The 21,244-nt window shown below is 36.7% G+C and overlaps 1 protein-coding gene across 3 annotated transcripts in view; it reads right to left on the reverse strand.

The window, feature by feature from the left end:
* Nucleotides 1-21,244, reverse strand: part of aff2 (AF4/FMR2 family, member 2) — a 221,992-nt gene that overhangs the window by 16,912 nt on the left and 183,836 nt on the right. For 2 of the 3 annotated variants that reach the window (XM_059516436.1, XM_059516438.1), the window contains 6 exons: nt 8,125-8,287; nt 5,144-6,190; nt 3,405-3,520; nt 1,179-1,437; nt 754-890; nt 528-591 (listed from right to left, as the gene is read on the reverse strand). In XM_059516436.1, coding sequence (XP_059372419.1) covers nt 528-591; nt 754-890; nt 1,179-1,437; nt 3,405-3,520; nt 5,144-6,190; nt 8,125-8,287 — 1,786 coding nt within the window. Of the gene's footprint in view, nt 1-527; nt 592-753; nt 891-1,178; nt 1,438-3,404; nt 3,521-5,137; nt 6,191-8,124; nt 8,288-21,244 lie in introns of all 3 variants that reach the window. The other variant, XM_059516437.1, reaches the window with a different exon arrangement.

Consider the following 21,244-nt stretch of genomic DNA (forward strand, 5'->3'; position numbering starts at 1 on the left):
TAGAAAGTTATTTAAACTAGGATTTTATTTAAAAATGTGATTAATTAAAACAAATTATACATAAGACTCTAAAACCACACATGCTAAAACGCTTTTTATTTCGGTATTTAATTCCATACAGTGTTGTTTTATTAGTAAATTAGATACTATTATAGTTTTTAAAATATGTTGAATTATCTTCCAGTTTCAATTTAAGTTTAGATTCTTTTAGTATATTTGTTGTTTTTATTTTTTGATTCTGTATTTTTTATTTACATTTTTTTTATGTTGATTTTGGAAACGCTTTATAATGTTGTAAGTCCTTTACACATAATTAGTTAATGAGGAACTAATTATTTATATGCGTTCATAAATTACTGTATATGTAAATATTTTTGTCTATGTTTTGTAGATTAAGTTATAAATAATATAAAAGTAAGTATTTTCAGTTTCAGTAAACTATAATAACTGTTATAAACTTTTATAAAAATTATAATTATTTTTTTTGTATATGTTTTGGCATATAGACATGTCATGAATAGACTTACCAAAGCATCTGCCTTGTGCTTCAACTTCTTGGCCTCCTGCATGTAGTAATCTGCATTGTGAACACTGTAATGATAGAAAGTGTGATTAAGTTCTGTTTGGTTTTCACATACATTCCACTGTGTGCATTAACATGAACCTGAAATATGTAGAGCTGCTATACGACTGAAAGATTTCAAGACTCACTCAGTCATTATCCACAACAGTCTCATTGTTACTGTTACATACGTGTTATTAAATGTGAGTTTAGGTCTCCTGGGCTCCATGTGCTCTGTGGACAGGGCTGAAGTGTTTGACCAGAGGTTTGGCTCCGACTGACCATTGCTGTGAAAACCGCCGGAAGGCTTGCTGTGACTGTCTTCCTCCTGGAACAGCAAGAGAACATTAAAACGATAATTAGCCTTGAACAGCTTGAATAATACAAACTATCCATTTACTCTCAGTCTGTTCTGCATCTACTCAGTGTTTTCATTTTTAGGACCATTTAGCTAGATTGATTTTGGACGATCGGCACATGGGAGCCATTCTCTTGTCTTCAAGGCTATTTTGAAACCTTTCCAAGAAGGTAATTAGTTTAGCAAAAACACAGGAAATGTGGTGAAGGCCTCAAGCAAAGCCTCAGGCCTCAGTCTAGCTGTCTGTCTATGACTTACAGCGCTGGTCTTGGAATGGGAGAAGGATTTGCTCTCTCCCTTGCGGTGTTTGTGTGATGAGGACGATGATGAAGAAGTGGAGGCAGGTATTGTGCGGGTGGAAGGGAGGGTGTTTGGGACGGTGGAGGTGTTTCCGTCCTGACTGAGGGAGCTGCATTCGCTGCTTCTCCGCGGGCGGCCCACAGGCTCATCGGACAGCGGCGACAGCAGAGGCGGCAACAGCTTATCCTCCCGCTTGCGGGGTTGCTTCTTTAAAGAACTTTGCAGAAAAAAAAAAAGAAAACATGTCAAAGGTCTCTGACTGTATACTTGCAAGACACTTCAAGACTTATTGTAGGCCAATACATTTGTGGTGTTTACAACATTTCTTAAAACAAAGACATTCAAAGTCATATTTGGTGGTGTTTTAAACACTACTGAGGGGTATGGGGGGGGGAGAAAGTGTCTTTATGCAAACACAGTAAGATATACCTTATGTGAATGTAAACTGATGGGACTATATATTGTACATGTGCCAAAATACTAGATTTGTGCTTTAGGCCTTGATGTGGAAATGTAGATTAAGACGTCATTTTAATGAGCAGGGGAAATAAATCAAATGGACAGATTGTTGCTAGAACAACTCAGATAATGATTAGATGCTTTGGGCTTAAACTGAAAAAAAAAAAAAATCCTATTTATATATATATATATATATATTTTTTTTTTTGTGCAAAATGTTGTTGTTGTTGTTGTGAGAGAAACCAACTCATATTGAAGATATAATGAAACAATTAAATAAATATAGCTTGCAATTGTATAGCAACGTGCGTCAAGCATCAGTATATATATATATATATATATATATATATATATATATATAAAACATTGAATTTCTTTAAAATTACAATAATGCAAAATGCAGTTTCAAGTAGGAAATAATTATGGTATACATTTTTTTGTCTTTTTATTTCATTGATGCTTCCTTAGTTCAAGACTTCTACCAAACCAGGCTGTTACAATAAATTAAGAAATGAAGAAGTGGACAAAACAACTTATCTGATCTGCAAGATCTGATTCTGTCCATTACTGTGTTTCCTGTACTCTCTGAAAGAAACTCTCTCAGCTCAACTTCTAATGTTGCGTCTCAGCACAACACTAAACCCTAATTAAAGAGTAAGGCTTCTTTCTGCAATCAAAGGAGCTACCACTGACATACAGTGTATTATTTTACACAGGGTGTAATTTTGTTGAAAATATGATGCTATATTCTGCTCTCTCTTTTATTGTTTTCAGCCCTCAGGGCAGTAGGGTCATTTTAGATCAAATGGTTTTGTTTCCTTTTATTCCTTTTCTAGAACAACATAGGAGAGGCACAAGATCATATACAGATGAGAGAGGGAGGTGGTGGCACCTCCATGTTGGCTAAATTCATTTACATAAACGCTTACCTGTCTAAACTTAGCCTAAGTGCTAAATAAAGAAGCTCCACTGAGACGGAATGTCCTGGACAGCAGCATATTTTTTTTTTGCCTTTGGTTTATTAGGATGAAAATACGCCATAAAACAAGAGTCTCATCAATTAACAACACAAAATAAAAAGCATTCTTTACTTTTCTAATTCAATTAAAATGGTGAACGCATTGAACAAGCTGATTTAAAACACACTGAGCAGGTGATAACAGTAAATAGCCCGAGGTGCTAAACACTTCCAGTAATAGTTGTTAACAGTGGCTAATAATTTAATGTAACGCTGCTGATCGTATCGGAAGATTCACTGGCGTTAGTCGTGTCGCAGTGCGGTGGGCACTCAGGCGGACAGGACAAGCATATGACCCCTGTCACGTGTGTGTCTTTGATGGGCTCTAGCCTGGCCTGACACTAATTGAATATCTAAAATTAGCAGTAGCCGTTGTGCTGGTGTCAGTGTTAAATTACTGTAATGCAGTGGGACAAAGCAGGCAGGCGGCTCCAAAAGGGTGACCTGCTGCTCCTCTTGCGTATCCCAGCATTCTCCCAGAGGACATAACACAGGGTGAGCTACTAAGCTGAGATGGCAAATCTTGAGTGTTTTCGTGCATACGTGGCAAAAACTTCACTGAGTTCACTGAGTTACTGAACAAAATCCAACAAGAATATTTATTTTCTATTAAAATCAGAATCAAAATGGCTAGTCATTAGTCATGCTCCTAAGACGAGTGTGTGATAATGTAGGCAACAAGCCATGAGTTAGTACTGAAAACTCACTCTTTTGTGCTGGAGACCTTGTGGTTGTGTATGGGCGAGATACAAGGAGGAAGCAGAAGTGCGTCTTTGTCCATCCGAAGCTTTTTGCCTCCACTCATCACATCACAGTGCTCAGACTGCAGAGAGATGGAAGTTAATTACCACCATCCAGAAATTAACATGTTAGTTAGCTTAACAGGCTGAAGGACCAGTTAGAAACATCTACTTTAAGACAAAAAAAAAAAAAACATATTTTATAGTCCAAGAATCAGTTTCCACTTACACCTTTAACAGGATAGCACTAAAATCTTAAATTGTACTTTACACATGAACACATTATGAATAGTGAATTCTACACTACCTGACTAAAAAACACTGGTTTGACAACAACTATTTTAACCCTAACTGACACACTGTGTATTTTTTTATTGCTCAAACAACCATGTTGGAAGACATATTCATGTGTGATTAAATGAGCATGAGAAATCATTTTCATACATAAATTGGTCACCACTGGTAAATGCTGGGTTAAAAACAACCAACATGTCTTGCTTAAAATTAATTCCTAAAATAGACTGGAAATTAACATTAAAAAACATGTTCAATAAATACTGATGCCTCTGGTAATTTAGCGTTCATTTTAATCCAGCCAAAGAACAATTTATAAATAATAGTTGAGTTAAATAAAACTACCCACAAGGTTGGGTTAAACATTTAACCCAATCGCTAGGTCCATATTTGATCCAGCATTTTTAGACTGCATGGTGTTCTGAGCTTAACCCCATTTAAAGTCTTTAGGATGTGCTGGGGTGTATTGACTCTCCTAATTTCAATACAAATCTTGGCCAAAAACTAAACTCCTGATGGAAATAAATGTTGTGATGTTGCATAATGTTGTCGAAACACTGCCACAACAAATGCACAATATAATCAAAGCTAAAGGTGGTCCAGTGAAAAGTTAGAGCAGAGGTCTTCAACCCTGCTCCTGGGGACCCACTGTCCTGCAAATTTTATTTCTAACCTGTTTCCAATGAGCATTTTCCAGCAATCTTGAGGAGCTTGCTTAGCTGCTTCAGTTTTGTTTGATTAGGGTTCTAGATAAACTCTGCAGGACAGTGAGTTCCCAGGAACAGGGTTGAAGACATCTCTATTAGAGTGTGCAACATTGTGTACTGAGGTCTTAACGACCCTGGTTTTCACATATGGTAGACTTCGTATGAACCAAACCCAGTTCAGTTAAAGTGAACAAGAAAGAGAACTGGCTGCAGGTGTTGATGTTGTACGTTGACTTTAAAGGGACTTTTTTGAATCACAAACAAACCTCTTGAGGTTTCTGTTTCATTTATGCATCTTTGGATCATTTACAAGTGGTCTTTCATGAGCTGTCACCAATTATACCCATAGGTGTTAAGAGTTTAATATGTTCCTGGAGACAGGAAGGTCTATAATTTACATATGACACTGGATGAGATACTATATTATTTTATAAAAACAATAAAAACCTTTGCCCATTAAATACCTGGGTTGCTATTTAATTGTACAATTCGAACTTGTCAAGAGGCGATACTTCAGCTATCAAGGTTGTGTCCTTCAACAAGGCACTCCAAAGGAATTCTTCCATGGAAGAAGTAAATGTCGCTTAAAGGACCTGCTAAATGACTAATTGTTTAAAATAATAATTACATGATTATTTTGCAATTGCAGCCCTTGATTTTATAATTATAGTGCATGAAAAGAGAGTGAGAACATTGAACACTTGCCTTGTGTTTCCTCTTGGATTTACTAGGGTTCTTTTCTGCAGGGATAGAGGCAGGTGACTGTTGCCGTCTGTGCTTGACACTGATCTCCCGACACTCTGCCTTTGTTGAGGGAGGCTCTGGGGGGTCTTGCCCTGGGATCCGTGATAGGAAGCTGAGTTCAATCTTAACCCAAAGGGACTTGATGTCCTCAAAATCTCTTAGTGGTGACAATAGTTCACTTTGTACAATAGGGATGGGAGAAAAGAAGGGCTCTTCCAGGAGATCCGAGGCACCTGGATCAGGAATAGAGGTGCTGCTTGTGCTGGTAAGGCTGCTAACACTCAGGATATTGCTATTGCAATCCTTGGATTTCAGGTTTAGGGTGTTGGGACCGGGACAGGGAAGCTGAACCTTGGTGAGCTCTTCAGGATCAGAATGACACTCGGATGAAGAAGACTCTGTCTCGATGAACTCCTTAGACTTGGGGGTGATCTTGTTTGGTCCTCTGTGCTTCTTTTTATCCTGAACCGGTGTGATATTCGTTGGTGCAGTGTTTGTTGTGGTGGTCCGTGGTTCCTTTCTTGGTGCCGTCTTGACCCCAGGGCCCTTGCCTCTAGGTTTTGGCAGTTCTAAAGGCGGGGGCTCTTTCTCTTTTGGGGTAGAACTTGAGTTTCCTGGTCTTGGCCAGTTGTGCTCCTCGCAGCTGGAAGATCGCTCCACCTTTTTGGGCTGCTTCTTTCCAGTGCTTCTCCTGGGGGGTGCAAGCTCCACCGAGGCTGGTGATTTTACCTTGGTGCTTTTGCTGTCCGGAGCCTTCTGACCAGTCTTGGGTTTGGCTTTCTCTCTGATAGGACTGAGCAATGTTCTCTCCTTGGGTTCTGCTGGTGCCAGTGCTGTGGTGGGCTTGCTCTTGCTGGAGCTCTGGTTGTCTGAGGCTTGGACTTTATCAGATTGAGAGCTGTTAAGCCCATGACTGTCTGACTGGGTGCTAATTAGTGCTTTATTGTGAGGATTAACTTTGTTTAGCCACTTATCTAGTTGCCACTTGTTTGTTGATGGAGGCTCAGGCTGGTGGAAAAAGACAAAGCAAATTGATGGCACCATAGTTTAAGAAATATTGAGAACACTGTCTCAGCATCTTATTTCATCAATCACACAATGAGATGAAAACCAGATAATTTGTTGTTGCACGTGACAATTTTACATGCATTAAGTGGCTCTATACAATGTAAATTGATGCAAGTGTAAAATAACATGGAAACCCAATTTCTTATGATGCATATCTCCGGTGCTGATTCATGAGAAGCTTGAAGATTTCATCATTTGACTTTCACAGACCAATGAACTGGCGCTATGATGAAAAGGCCATTAAGAGAGGAAGTCATAAAATCCCTGAATAACGGAGGAAATGTTGTGAGTACTGTCCTGATGACTGCTCACAGCCCTCGCTGTGGAGATGTTTTCATCAGCTATATTATCTCATGCCAATTCTTGTGTACCATTATGTTTCCAGACACATGTAAATCTTTCCCACAAACCCATAAACACTGTCTTGAATGCTCTGAATGATAGAAAATCATTCAGAAAAGGAAGCTATGGAAATGAGTGGACATCTATATTAACCATTAAACTCACGGGGTAAGAAATTAAATTCAGTGCACTTTCCAATCAGACCTGATGGTACGTTTTGAGACAAAAGCCAATCTCCTATGTCATTTCACATTCAAAAGCCACATTCTCCATCTCTCAGAGAGACATTTCTGGCAATACGAGCTACCAAATCACCAGCAAAGATGATGAATTGAGCATGTCTAAATTGACAGGCCTCCCAATATTTAGCCACTGAAGCATCAAGGCTTTGCGTTGCCGCTTGAAGAGAAACATCTTTCTGCAGCCCAGAGCTCTTGCAGTGCTAAGATATGGATTCCCATTGGCCATCCCTGGCAGAGAGCAAAGTTATACACACAGAGGGGGCGATGAGAACCAGGAGATGTTTACTCTTGTGTAATGCTCTTAGGGAGCCCCGGGCAGGCTACTGCAGGACAACTTTAAAGCTGCCAAATTAATCCTTTGTGGAGATCCTTTCAAAAGTCCTACCCCTAACCCATGCTGGGGAAACTCAGAGGGAGAATGAGGCCTCAGTCTCTCTGTGCCTTTAGCTAAAGGAGAAAATAGACTTAGAAATAGACTCAGATTCATCTCGGTTCTTTTGAAATTTCTGGTAATGGGCTCAGCAATAATCATCGAAGGGAAATATTTGCATGAACTGGTATTCATTTACCTCATGGCCCAGAGTTCAGAAGGTGAGCAAAAAAAAAAAAAAATCCTAAATAACACTAAACAGAAAGGCTTAGGAAATAGACAAACCTGTCAAAAATATCTGGGCCATGCCTCATTTAAAAAAATAAAATAAAAAAATAAATAAATATGTGTTTATTATTATTATTATTATTAAATGCAAAAATGCTAACAAAAATTCTATGACTTCCACCAAATATGCCATTTATCACAGTATCTGTATAAACTACAACAATAGACCATTTATGTATTTTCTTTTCACACTACAGATAATTTATTTATTTTGCAATACAGCCTCGGCAAAAATGGCCCATGCAAAACAGTTTTACCTATAGCTCTATTTGCATTAAGTACTGTTTTAGAGAGAAGTAATCAATTTCATAGAAAAGTAAAGATGATAAATTGAGCAATTGAACATTTCTTGATTATCCTTCCAAAATTTTGCCACCTAGGTGTCAGGCATTTTGCTTTAAAGCAGCTTAATAGAAATCATGCAAAAAAAAAAAAAAAAAAAAATTGAATTAATTAAGCAGTTTGTTAATTAGAAGGGGGGTTCCTCATATATTTGGCCTTATCCTGTAGTGTATGGGCTGAACTGAGAAACACCTGTAATAACAGCCATCAGTGAATGGAATGAAAAGACGAGTCAAGGATCAGTGTGAGGATGTGTTGTGACAGTTTATGAGGAGTAAAGTGATCAATACCTCTGGAGTGGCAGCACGGGATGCTCGGTTGCACTCACTGTCACTGGAACTGCTCTCACTGTCCGAGTCGGACTCTGAGCTGCTCTCCGATTCGCTGGAGCTGCCCGAGGCACCGCTGGAGTGACCGGTTGGTTCACTGGTCCGTGGTGTGGTTCCAGGGAGACTTTAGGAAAAAGAACAGAGGAGAACATTCATCAAATGATATGACACTTCAAAAAACACAAACATGCCATTGACAGCACAGATGTAGATACCGGTTGTTTAATTAATGTACACTGGATTTTATTCAATAGCAGGAGAAACAGACAAGAGCTGTAATGGTTTGTGCTCACCAAAAGGAAAGCGAATATTCACATAGCATTACTCACACTAGATTACTCGTGGGATGTTTTTCACATCACACGAATAATAGCATAATAATGCTCTCCTCGATGCATTGCCAGGCACAAATTCACATTTATTCACATCTTTGCATTGACTTTTTATTCGAACTACTCATGTAAATAATTAAATTCAATTTTGGTGTGGAAACACCGTAAGGCATGGAAGCCCATTTCCACTACAGTACTATTCTGTATTGAAAACTTCCATAGTATAGAACCTGCCTAATATAATAATTTGTGCTTAAACTGCTCAAAATTTCTATAGCATGCAGCTCTTTTCCACACAATAACAGATTATCTAAGTGAAGATTTGTTTTTTTTCTGTTCCATGATTAAAAAAAAAATAATAAAAAATAATAACAGCATACTAGTTTGAAATTATATGATTTTGGTGTGAATTGTAACGAAGATTATATGCCTGAAGGGCTTGTCATATATACATTTTTTTTTATGGCTATGCCATTACATTATAGTTTGAGTCTTTAAAATATCAGACACCACAATTATTAGTATTCATTTTATTTTTTCTAACACTAGCTGATGCTGCTCTGAAGAGCCAACTTAATAAGAGACAACTGAACCAACTGATGATAGACTACATAACTTAGAGAGACAGAGATAGAAAGATATAAATAGAAAGAAAATGAGCAAGGAAAGAAAGGGTTTGTTTACTTGTCCGCCTACAGGGCTATTACTCGGCTCTGTCTCAGAGTTATCAGTCATGCTCAGCATTATTTATGAGTTCATGAAAGGCCACAGTGCTCTAATCCAATAAGTACTTCACTTCTCAGGGTATCCTCAGATGTGGCCATCCAAGATTGTTCTACATGGAGTCAAACATGCCAGAAGGAGGCAAATTAAATTCCTTTCCAAAGGTCATATCAGGCTGCTTTATGTTGACACTTCATTAGAGATTATGTTATGACAGGAGAAAAGTGCTTTGGTCTACAACTGTGCCAGCAAGACATGCACAACATTGGCCAGGAATGAGGAACCTGTCCCAGGAAAGTGAAAAGGCATACAAAAAAAAAAACAAAAAAACACAGATTTGTGCCAAATCATAAGCTATGCTCAAAATTGCCCACTTGTTCACTCATGCACTGTCAATGTGCGGCAAAAACCCTAAACAACCAACAGCCAGTGTGGGATACAGTGAAAATGCACGCTTGTCATCGCATTAGATACAGTACAAAATATCAAACCAAGTGATAGATGTTAGACCTTTTCTCAGAGCTAACTTCATTTTTCTGACTTTTAATTAACTGATGCAAATGCTATATTTAGTCTGGTTTCTTTTTTATCTAATGCAACAAAAATATACAGTTCAAATTTTAATTTGATATTTAATATCTATAAATCTCCTAATCAAATACCACCTGAAAGAAAAACGACACGGTTACATGCACTTTGAATGTGCTGTTCCTTCAAAACGCCAACCTCTGTGACCTTTGTCCATGCAAACAGCACTGATTGGTGTGATACAATACAAACCAAAAGAAAAGAAAAAGGCAGAAGGTCATTTTCTATCCATCTTTTGGTCTTAATAAGGTTGACCTTTGGTTAACAGCTTTGGAATCTTATAAGAGAAAGGCAAGTCTGAGAAAGCATTTCTTGGTTCTTTCACCTTCTATCACAGATAGTATTGTTTACTTTTTAATGTAATAACTAATTTAGCCCTTTTTCTGTATGAAAAAGTTTTAATAATATAATATAATATAATATTATGCCTATTACAGATTTGCCAAGCGTATAATGCGATGAAAAGTAATCAAAGTTTACTTATCATCATTATTCATAATTAACGATATCGTCATCCCCAAACAGACCGGACAGAGCAGCTTTGGGAATAGCTTTCTCCTCATAAAGCAGCACACGTTGCACAAACACAGGAAGGAGGAAGTGTTTCCCTGAAGGAGTTACAGCAGGCCCTGGGCAAACTCAACTAGAGCTGGGCCCCTGGGACCGAAAGAACTGGGTAAATTAAACTAACATTTCACTGCTGAACTTTATCTGTAATAAGGAACGATAACAAATCTGCTTTCATAAGGGATCATGGTAGACGTTTCTAGGTCTGAATACTAGTAGACTAAGAAAACTGTTTATGCTAAAGTAAGAAAAAAACAAATAAATTGCGAAATGTGATATTACCAGCGATTCTACATTGTAAGAGAAAGTGTAAAGTGTACATATTTATCAATTCAGGAACTATATAAATACCATAGCGGCTTCACAAATAACATATTAGCATTTATTTACAATCTGTCTTGAAACACTCACATAGCACAAATGCACACATATACAGAAGTGCACAAATATATTTCTCAAATCCACCATAAGTAATGCCATGAAAAAGCCGCCAAGGCTCTTATTAACATTCAGTAAGGGAAGAGTTTGCACAGGTCTTGTAATTTATCATGGCTTTAAATAATGTGCTGTCAATGCATGTTGCTGTAACAAACCCAAAAGATCTCCAGACATAAGAAAAACATCTCGAACAACTCTAATGAATAAATTTCAATATTTAGAACAATTTACACTTTAAATATTCATGCTTTATAATGATGTAATTTTCCAGGCTGGTGCTAAGCAGTAGGGAATATAAGACCAGATGTACACACAGAAGTAAACACTAGCTAGACTTCTGTTGTCTACTGCATGGAAATAGCTGACCAAACTCTGAGTTTTAGAAAAACCTGGTTTACAGTAGATGCTATAAAGGCTCTCTATCAACTCAGGGTTAGATCCATAGATTTCTGTAGCGAGTGCAACTTAAAGTGTGGCTTTAAGTTGCAACCAATCAAATTTAACATAGAGAGCGTCAGTGTGATTGACGTCTTCTCGCCACAATTCACTTATCTGCTGAAACTTAAAAGACTGTTATAAAAAACATCATGAATTTAATTTAACAAGGCAGGAAAAAAGGTTGGTCCACATTGAAGCTTGTTGTCCATCAAGTTTGGCCAACCCATTTCACACCAACCAAATAAACCAAACTCTGACTTGCCTAAAAGCTGTAGCATCTAAAATATATTCAAAGCACACCATCCACAGCTCTTGCTAACAGAAAAACAAGCTAATAAAAGGTCTGAAGCTTTGATCTCTCCCCAGAGATTATCACAGGTCACACTGAAACAAAGGCGGATGCATCATTGGAAGCTACAGGGATCCCATCGACTAGCGTTTTTCTCTTTGTGTTTACACTGATACCATAATCTCAGATCAATGTGACAGATAGTCACAACCTGGCGGTCTGTATGATGGGCCCAAAGCAGCCTAACGAACCCTGAGTAATATTGCATTATTATTCTCCCACCGTGTCTCATGTCCAAGGGCAGAACTGTCATAATTTTCTTCGTTTTTTCAAACTCTCCTTCAATGAAGTTTAATAGTTAATTATAGATGAACCACTCCTACAGTCGCTGGAGCCGGCAGAGACCTGGGCCACTTCTCAGAAGCCCACGTTTGATTTTATTCCCCTTTGATAGAGAGCTGGGACTGTTTCAGACATCTAGTCTGGATCGCAACCTGTCAATATCGCCAGCGTAGGAGAATTTAATGAACTGTGAATTTATGATTTCCATCAATAAGTTACATTTAAAAAGTTCAAAAGAATTTGAGGACGCGAGGTCTCAGTGCTAAACATGATTATGTGTTTGGGGGGTGTGAAAGCAACAAAGAGTTTGAAGCATGAAATGACGGAGAGAGAAGATGAGAAGAGACATGAAGGGCTTTCATTTATAAGTCATCAGCCCACCACCTCATAAAACGTTCATCTGCGAGCAGTGCATCCATTATTTGTATAAAAGAATAACTCGCCACACTTCCCAACAATGATGGTTGTGACTTCCCTTTGCCCTTAAATCCATTACAAGCTTTATTTGATTCAATCGATGCTCTGTTCACATGAGGAATGGATTATAGATCCCGTTTAAATACTCAACTATACGATTCCTGAATCATTACAAGATCTGTTCTCTTTATTTCACAACAGAGACACACTGGGCATATTTAAAGTTGATGGTTGGTTTCCCAAGCTCAGATTAGGTCTGGTCCTTGATTAAAATGTTTCAACTGTCTGCGAATGTTCAAAACAAGACCATAATTCCATCTGACTCACTTACACTGATTACTCTCTGTGAAAACACATCGCAGATGTCAAACGTATTTCCATACCATAATCTAAAGCAGTGGTGGTGGGTTGCTGGTACGTTCTGATTGGGTCACTGAGAGCAGGGAAAAACAGCAAATAAAATGCAAATAATTATTTAATAGTTTGTCATTATGATAATAGCAAAATAAACTGGCAAAATAAAGGAGAAACCACTTTCCCTGTTGTTGATGTCAGAGGTGGTGCATTCAATCAAGCTCTACAGTATTTTGATGAAAATTCATATGTTTAGTAGAAACGAAAAGTTAAATGCCACATTTCCCATGTCACAAAAACAAAGGAGATGAATCAAAGCTACCGAGCTAAAAAAAAGGTTTAATTTATGGTTTAACTATATGGTTTAACTTTATTGCTTACATTTCTGATATTCTAAAAAACCATGAATAAAACTACAAATTAAAAGAAATTACAACATTACAATTGTAGGTAGCTCTGTGCATTGAAACATAAAACCTAATTTTATGAGACGTGCGGAAAAAAACTTATCAACCAATTTAGCCTATTTCATGCTCATGCTTTTATATGTTGTTGGGTCTATGCAGTTTGTATTAAAGGTAACACACTCTATATTTAATATTAAGGACTTTTATGTATTTTCTTTTTATTTTCTTTTTATTTTTTTATTTCAAGGCATCACTTGATGTCCAAAATAAAAATGTGATACCAAAGCCAAACCACTGATGTATGGTCATTCCTCTTGAATATTTCTGAAAAGTATTGTCTCTATGGACATTTTTGGCTTTGTTGTGGCAATGCAGCCATATGGTTCAGTCATTAAGTGGTTATTTGCTTTGAATGGTTAACTTGCACTTCATTTAAGTAGGACACAATTACTGAAGTGTCTGGGCTGGTGACATTTACATGCTATTTTCATGCTGGGCTTTCAACAGAAGCATACGGCTTGTTAGTGATTACATTGTAGGAGGACTCCAAGTCATCTAGAGACCACATTACAAGAGGCTGCACTCTTTTGACCAACAAGCAACCACCCAGAACACCTTAACAACTGAATAGAAAAAATTGTGAACCACCCTAAATGCCAAATGAAACCACCTTAAAACCATTCAAATACATTTTAACATCCTGGCAAGTTTTTGCATTTAATAAATCCAGTTTAATATGCTAGTTAAACAAAAGGCAGTACTATTTTTGTAGCTTGATTTTTCATGTACCGTGAGCAACATTGCATAGCTGACCTAAAATTTACATTTATGCATTTTGGCAGATGCTTTTATCCAAAGCGACTTACATTGCATGCAAGCAATACATTTGATTGATTCATTCCCTGGGAATCAAACCCATGATCTTGGTGTAGCCAGCATCATGCTCTACAGATTGAGCGACCGGAATATTACCCAAATGATCATGATCTTGAAACGCTCCATATGTGGCTTTCTTTAAATGTCAAAGTCTCACAGAAAAGCCCCAAAGGCTCCAGATGGAGATATTTCTCACATAATTATGCTCTGCTTGTTTGGAGTTATGTTTTTCCAGAAAGAGCAGGACCATGGCCATTGCAAAGGGTGGTACGCGAATCCCAGGCCTCCTTTTGGCCCATCTTAAAGCATTCTGGGAGGGCTAAAAGAACATATCCCACTGCCTTGGACAGCATTTCCTATGCTACAATGCCAAATGAGATGAATCAAAGCTAACAAGCTAAATCAAAAGAAAGTTAAATGTCAAAATTAATTGTATATTTACAAGGATATATTACGCATACATGCAGTTATGAGGTGGCTATGCAGTTCTCGCCAGCTACCAGAAAACAAGATGAACTTTTGACCATTTTGGTCATAAAAGTAAAATTTAAGAAGCAATTGTATCCTAACTGTTCGAGGTAACAGACTAAAATACACATATTTTGTATTGACACTTGGTCTGCTTTCCAAAATATTTTCATGAAAATAACAACCTACAGAAGGAACTATAACAGTATATGTCCTGCATTTGCATGTGCAATCTAATAAATGACCATTTTAGAAGCTAATGAGCAACATCTAAGATGGATGACTTTACAGGACGTTATAAAGTGGAGTCACCTGATATTCACACAATTAGATCCACATCGCTGGAGCTCGATTTGATTCCAAATGTTGCCCTTGAGAGGCAAAATGCCATTGTTGACACAGTAAACAAGTTATTAGTATGTGGAGGGATTTCTGAACAAGCTCTTCTCCATCTAGATACTCCCAACACACTTTCTCAACCTGAATTTACACAGTATGTGAGTGCAGTTAACAAAGAAGTGGAGAAATGGATGAGATGGGGAGTGAAAGAGGGAGAAAGAAGAGATGCAGGATGTTAATAGATTACATCTAAATGAAAAAGCATAAATTAATTAAGATGCAAACAAAGCAGCACACATTAAGCACTGGTTGACTTTGATTAATATGTGAAGGGCTCATACTATTGAGAAAAGGAACTCTGGCCAAGAGAGATTAAAGGAGCCATTAAGAAAAAAGGTGTAATAATATTCCTCTAATTACACAAATCTGTTATTGAAAACAGAGCTATTTCCCTCAATGATGCATTTGTGTGGCTGAACTATTTAGAATACATGTAAACTGTGTAGATTCACGAGTGCAAAAAAAAACAAAACAACAACATTCGTTTAAACACATATAACATTATGACTTTTCTGAAAAGTATATAGTACATAATGTATTAAAAGATATTAAGATTAAAGATTTAAAGATATTCTTAAAGATTCTTAATAAACTGAATAATAGATTGACAAGCAACATAACTACAACAAAATTAACTTACTTAATTTATACAATATTTACTCCAAATTCACAGTATTTGAAATAAGAAATTATCTGTTGACAATCTGTCAGTAGGGTTTGGGAATGTCGTACTCTTCTGTTAATTGGCTAGGCATACATATTTAGTTTCTAAACGGACAATGCCAATCTAACTGGCCGAATACTGGTTGAGAAAAAGTTTACTTATTACAGAAATAATGTACTTTGAAAGAGCGAGTGCAAACAGAATGTAATGTTTCTGGACACTTAAATACATGTTCATTGCAATGAAGTGAAAATGTATTATTTCAATTGCAATTAGATGAACTTTAGATTCTTTTTCATTCACTTAGGACTTAAGTAAAAGGTTGTGTAATTTCATAATTGTATTGTCTGTGAAATATGATTAACGTTAGGGGTGGGCGATATCTCGATATTTAAAATATATATCGAGATATTTTTTAAACACGGTATGGATTTTGACATATCGTATATATCAATATATTGTTTATATTTAATTCTGATTCTGCCACTTTGCTTGTCTTCTCTGTGCTGTGCTCGCCTCCTTGATTTTGTTCCCCCTCCCCTCGCGTGTTGTCTCATTGAACATGGCGTCGTCCGCAACCAGCCCGGAGGCTACAGAACTAGTATCAAAAAAGGACAACTGGCAACAGACGGAATCGTGGAATGCAGTCATAAAAACGGAATTTACAGTTTAACGTGGAATGTCACAGAATTTGTCAAATTTTGAATGAATTATTCAAAAGTAGGTCATTGTACTTACATCGAATCACGATATGGACTAATATCTGTAAATATTAAGCCGGAAAAGTATATTTAAATATGAATCCTGCATGTTCTGCGTGTCTGTGTTAATGAATGGTGCAGAAACGCGTCTTCGTTTATTACACACGGAAGCGCGCGTGATGCTCGCGGTGATTTCATCGTCTCTCGTCTCACTAAATGAGGACGTAAACACATGAACAACATCTCCAGAACTGCTCTGAGAGTCACTTCATGAGCTTTTGACCGTTTGATTTGAGTAAAACTAGCGTCATATCACATCATAGACTGTATCACATACACAGAACTGTAAAGGTAAACCCGTCAAAATAAAGTATTTGCCAGAAATATTAAATTGAAATGAAACAAACATAATTAAAATGAAACAAACATAATTTAAGGAATAATCACACAACATTTCTTCCATGTTTTATGTTTAATAGTAAATCCCCTTTGTTTACCAAAAAATAAAGTTTGCTTAATTTTTTATAATTAAAAGATAAATTAAATAAATGTTTTATGCCTTCATTTGATAACCAGAAAAATTTAAATACACAAAATTTCAGAGGGGAAAAACATTTCACATAAGGCTATTTTAAGAAAAATATTTAACAAATTAAGTTGTTTTTATGCATTTAAATAGTTACACATGCTAAAACACAGAATTAGGTAACAATAAAACATGGTGAAGAAAAAAATAAGACATTTCATAGGGCCCTAAACATTTAATGTTTGGCATATTTGTTTTTGCAGAAGTTTAAGGGTTATTTTTCCAGTAAAGATATCGAGATATATATCTATCGAGATATATATCTATCTATATATTTTTTTTGCTCCATATCGTCCAGCCCTAGTTAACGTGCACTTCTGATTGTACTGACAAGCATTTATGTTAAACTAAAATATACTTTATTGTCATTTGTATTGAAACTTGTAAGTCATATATATGTTTATCATATATATATATATATATTTAAATATAAATTTAAATATATTTGAAATAACACATGTGTCATAATAAACAATACATCTGTCAAAATGCAGTTGCAATTTAGTTCATTAAAAAAAAAAGAAAAAAGATAACCTTTAAATGTAATTTTGAGGTGTAAAATAGAACATCTGCTTTAGTATGTTGGTCAACACATCAAATAAGTCTACTTTAAAAACATGACAAAATTTGAACATTATAAAAATGTTGACATTGGACATGATTAAAAAAGTGCATTTTTCAAGTTTTCTTAAGTGTAAGAAACAGTCATGAAAGTAAAAAAAACAACAACAACAACAACAACAACAACAACAAAAAAAAAAACCTTTAAAGATCTGAAGTATACAAGTGCACACTGAATACAATCACAAGGGTTGATATTTCACCATTCTTAAAACATTATAAAGATATTCATTATGCTGTATAATGCACATTATAATCTCTTTAACGCTAACCATCATGAATTACTGTATATTGTGAAAACATATGACATGCATAACTGTTTTATTAAGAACAAGTCATGATGAGGTTTAGATACTTTTATAGTGCCTCACATAAACAGCTTCAGAAGATGTTTAAATGTTCAGTAAAACTAGTAAAAGACTAGTGAAAGACTATGTCCACTATGACTATCATTGCCTTTGGTTACTTGGCAGAGCACTTCGGTATACTGAGTGTCTTTCTGTAGTTTGCAGTATTGTTAAGGTGTTATCTGTTCTCTCCCCAGGCACTAGAGTGCCCTCTTACCCTGCACTATTTCAGCTGGATGCAAATGCTGAGCCACCCACAAGCTGCCAACACACACACACACACACACACAGATGCACTGATCAGCTGGGACCAGCAGAGCCTCAAATGCTGACACACTCATTCTAAGTGCTGCTGGAAATCTAATGAAGCAGCAATTTGCACATTGTTGCTCATGGACTCTCTATATTGAGCCTTATAAAAAGACCTCTGGCACAGAAGCAGAGATGTGTCCTTTCTCATGCACCCTCTCAATGCCAATATAAGCGCTCTGCTGGCTTTTATACACCATCAGAGGCTAATTGAAGCTTCACCTTACTCTAAAATCAATGATGCGCCCTGCTGTATGAAAAAGTGAACTGTTTACATTGTCAGCCCTCCAATGACAATAACTAATTCAACCCTGTTTGTGATTAAATACAAAAACCTGCTCTGAGAAAATTAGCTTTGGTAACATTAACAGATTGTTTTGGTTTGATTTCATGGCATGATGTTGGCTACCACAGAAATAATTGTAACTTTTGAATCACTTACTTTCGGCCTTTACAGTTAAAGTACACTAAACCAGGATGTAAATATTAAAATATAGTTTTCCAAAATTATAGTCAAGTACTAAAATGTTATATTTGTTGGCATGTCTTTGTACGAAAGAATGGTTTACTGACCTTGTCTCTGCAAAGTTATATCCAATCTTTCAATTTCACTGACATGACCAAGTAATGCCAGTAAACCCAGTAACCTTTGCATGTAACATCCACAGATGCCAGTAAGGGAGTGTTTAAACTCTACTTACAGGAAATACATCTGTATCATTTAACCAGTAGTACATCTATCCATTTCAGAAAAGGACGATTTAGAGAAATTACAGTTCACTTTCTAAAGTGCTTCACACTTCTGCTACTAAATTATCTGGAGAGCAGGCTCTGTTTTATGGAAGAGTTCTCGCTTCAGAGGAAACTTGGAACTTTGTTTCTGACTATTTCTTGTGATTGTGACTTTACATCATAATTGTGATTTTATATCTTGTAAACTACAATTTCAGACATTTCAACATTTCAACTTCTTTCCAGTTTTACATTTGACAGTTGTGACTTTATAATTGATAGATAAATTAGATGACTCAACGAGGCACTTGTTCTATAAGAAGAGTTTCTGAACAGGATTGTGTCTCAATGAATGGAGAATCATTAAGCAACACCTTGATGTAAATCACCCATTCATTTGCTTGGCATATTTCCCACCATCAGCATTACTACTGTCAGTGGCTGATAATTGCTGTTATTCTCGAGCAGTTGGTTTGCTTCTGGAACATGGTTGTGCACGCATACCTTCCAAACTGCCCCAAAAGCACTAATTTCTCAAAGTCTATGAGACGTCATGTGAGTCAAAACCAGACAGGAGGGCATTAATCTGTCTCCCCGCTCGGAGATAAAACACTTTCAGTATAGGGGGAAAAAGATAAGAAGTGGGATCAGTTAATGAAAAATTCATTCAATGAAACTTGAAGGGTGTAGGCCTGGAAAGGAGAGTATGTTTTGACAGTGGAGGGAGAAACGTAAATTAAAGGGGAGAGTGGATCCACAGTGAAAAACACATCAATAAATGAGTTGAAAATCTGGAGTGTGTGGAGCTTTGGGTAAGAGAATGGGAGAGAGAGAGAGAGAGTAGGCTGGAGGCATACAGAGAGTCTAATTACCTCAACAGAAGACCAGGCAGCATAACACACACCAACTCCAGCTGAGAGAAATGTGTGTGTGTGTGAGTGAGAGAGAGAGACAGAGAGAGACAGAGAGAGAGAGAGAGAGAGAGAGAGAGAGAGAGAGAGAGAGAGAAGCTTGCAATGTAGCCTGTAGCTGTTGTTGCTCTGATGCCCAAGTCATCCTCTTAGCTCTGTGGTAAAAAGACTCTATAGATGCAGGGGGCTGAGAAGAAAAGGCACATCTAATTCACCTTAATTTAGAATGACAGCCTTGCACCCTATTAGCAAACATTTCAGCTGTGATTATGACTCCCGCTTCAGTGTAAACATGTGCGAGTGCCAATGAATATGTCATCCTCTCCCCTGGCCTTTTGTTTTTAGCTTGATGGACTAATGGATGCACTCCAGAGTAAATTATACAGTGGCTGGAGAAATGTCCTATCATTTTGTCCTCATGATTTTTTAGTGCTCTTAAATTTTATTGGACTTGTGTGTGGATAGATTGGAATACAAAGACAGATGCCACACTCAACACTTTGGTATTGATTTTCAAGGGATGATGTGCACTTGCAAACAGTAGTTTTTGGTTATGTCTTCTTGTGAAGTCCTATCCAAATCAGAAGAATAAGTCATATACAACTGGCTGAAAAATCACAACACAAAGAAAAGGGGGCCTCCGACAAACTGGGAAACTCTGAGAGAAGTTATGATTCAGGGAAACAGATGTATTTCCTGTGCAGATATTAGAGATGTTTAGCTGATTCAACAGTTCACACTGAACAACCTGGTGAATTTCACAAGATCCATCAATAATTTATCAATATTTGATGTAATGTCTCATGATCCTTCAGAAATCATACTACTTTTATTATTATCAGTGTTAATAAAATTGCTGTGCTGTTTAACATTTTTGTAGAAACCATGCTATTTTTTTCCCCAGGATAAATAAAAGTAACTGTCATTAACGTACTGTCACTTTTCATCAATTTAATCCATCCTTGCTAAATGAAAGTATTAATTACTCAAAAACAAAATCGGTATGAAAATGTCGATTAGATTTTGTCAACGTGTTCTGAATCACATGACAGTTGTTTGTTCTATACATAGCAACAGCAGGAGGAAAATTCCTCTATCCGCAGACTGTGTCCAAGTGTATCTTGAAGTCATTAGCTGTGTATACTAACATGTAGTGTCCAAATATATTTAGAATTACGCTTAATGTGAAAATAAAGTTGACCTGGAGCGCTCTGTATTTACAAAGTATGAAAGCGAGCCACATTGGGAGTGCAAACATTTAAGATGGTCTGAGTTAATTTGGAGTTTTTAAACACAAGCCAAAATTCTTGCAAACTGTCCTTAAACCAATTCAGTGCCCAGAGTCATTTACATACACTCACATTTACAAAAATAAACATTCCAAGAAGGGATTTTCACAGTGATGCTATAGAGAAAAGAAAGTTACCCAAAGAAAGCAATCTATATCTTATCTATATCAATCTATATCTTAATAATCTAAAGATTCTTTTTCCACTATAAGGTTCCATGGATGTTAACAGTTCTATAGAAGCCAATTAAGAACCTTTAGTAAAGAGTATTAAAAAAACATTG

This window comes from Carassius carassius, chromosome 29 (assembly GCF_963082965.1).
Source record: "Carassius carassius chromosome 29, fCarCar2.1, whole genome shotgun sequence".
In the NCBI taxonomy this organism is placed as follows: Eukaryota; Metazoa; Chordata; class Actinopteri; order Cypriniformes; family Cyprinidae; genus Carassius; species Carassius carassius.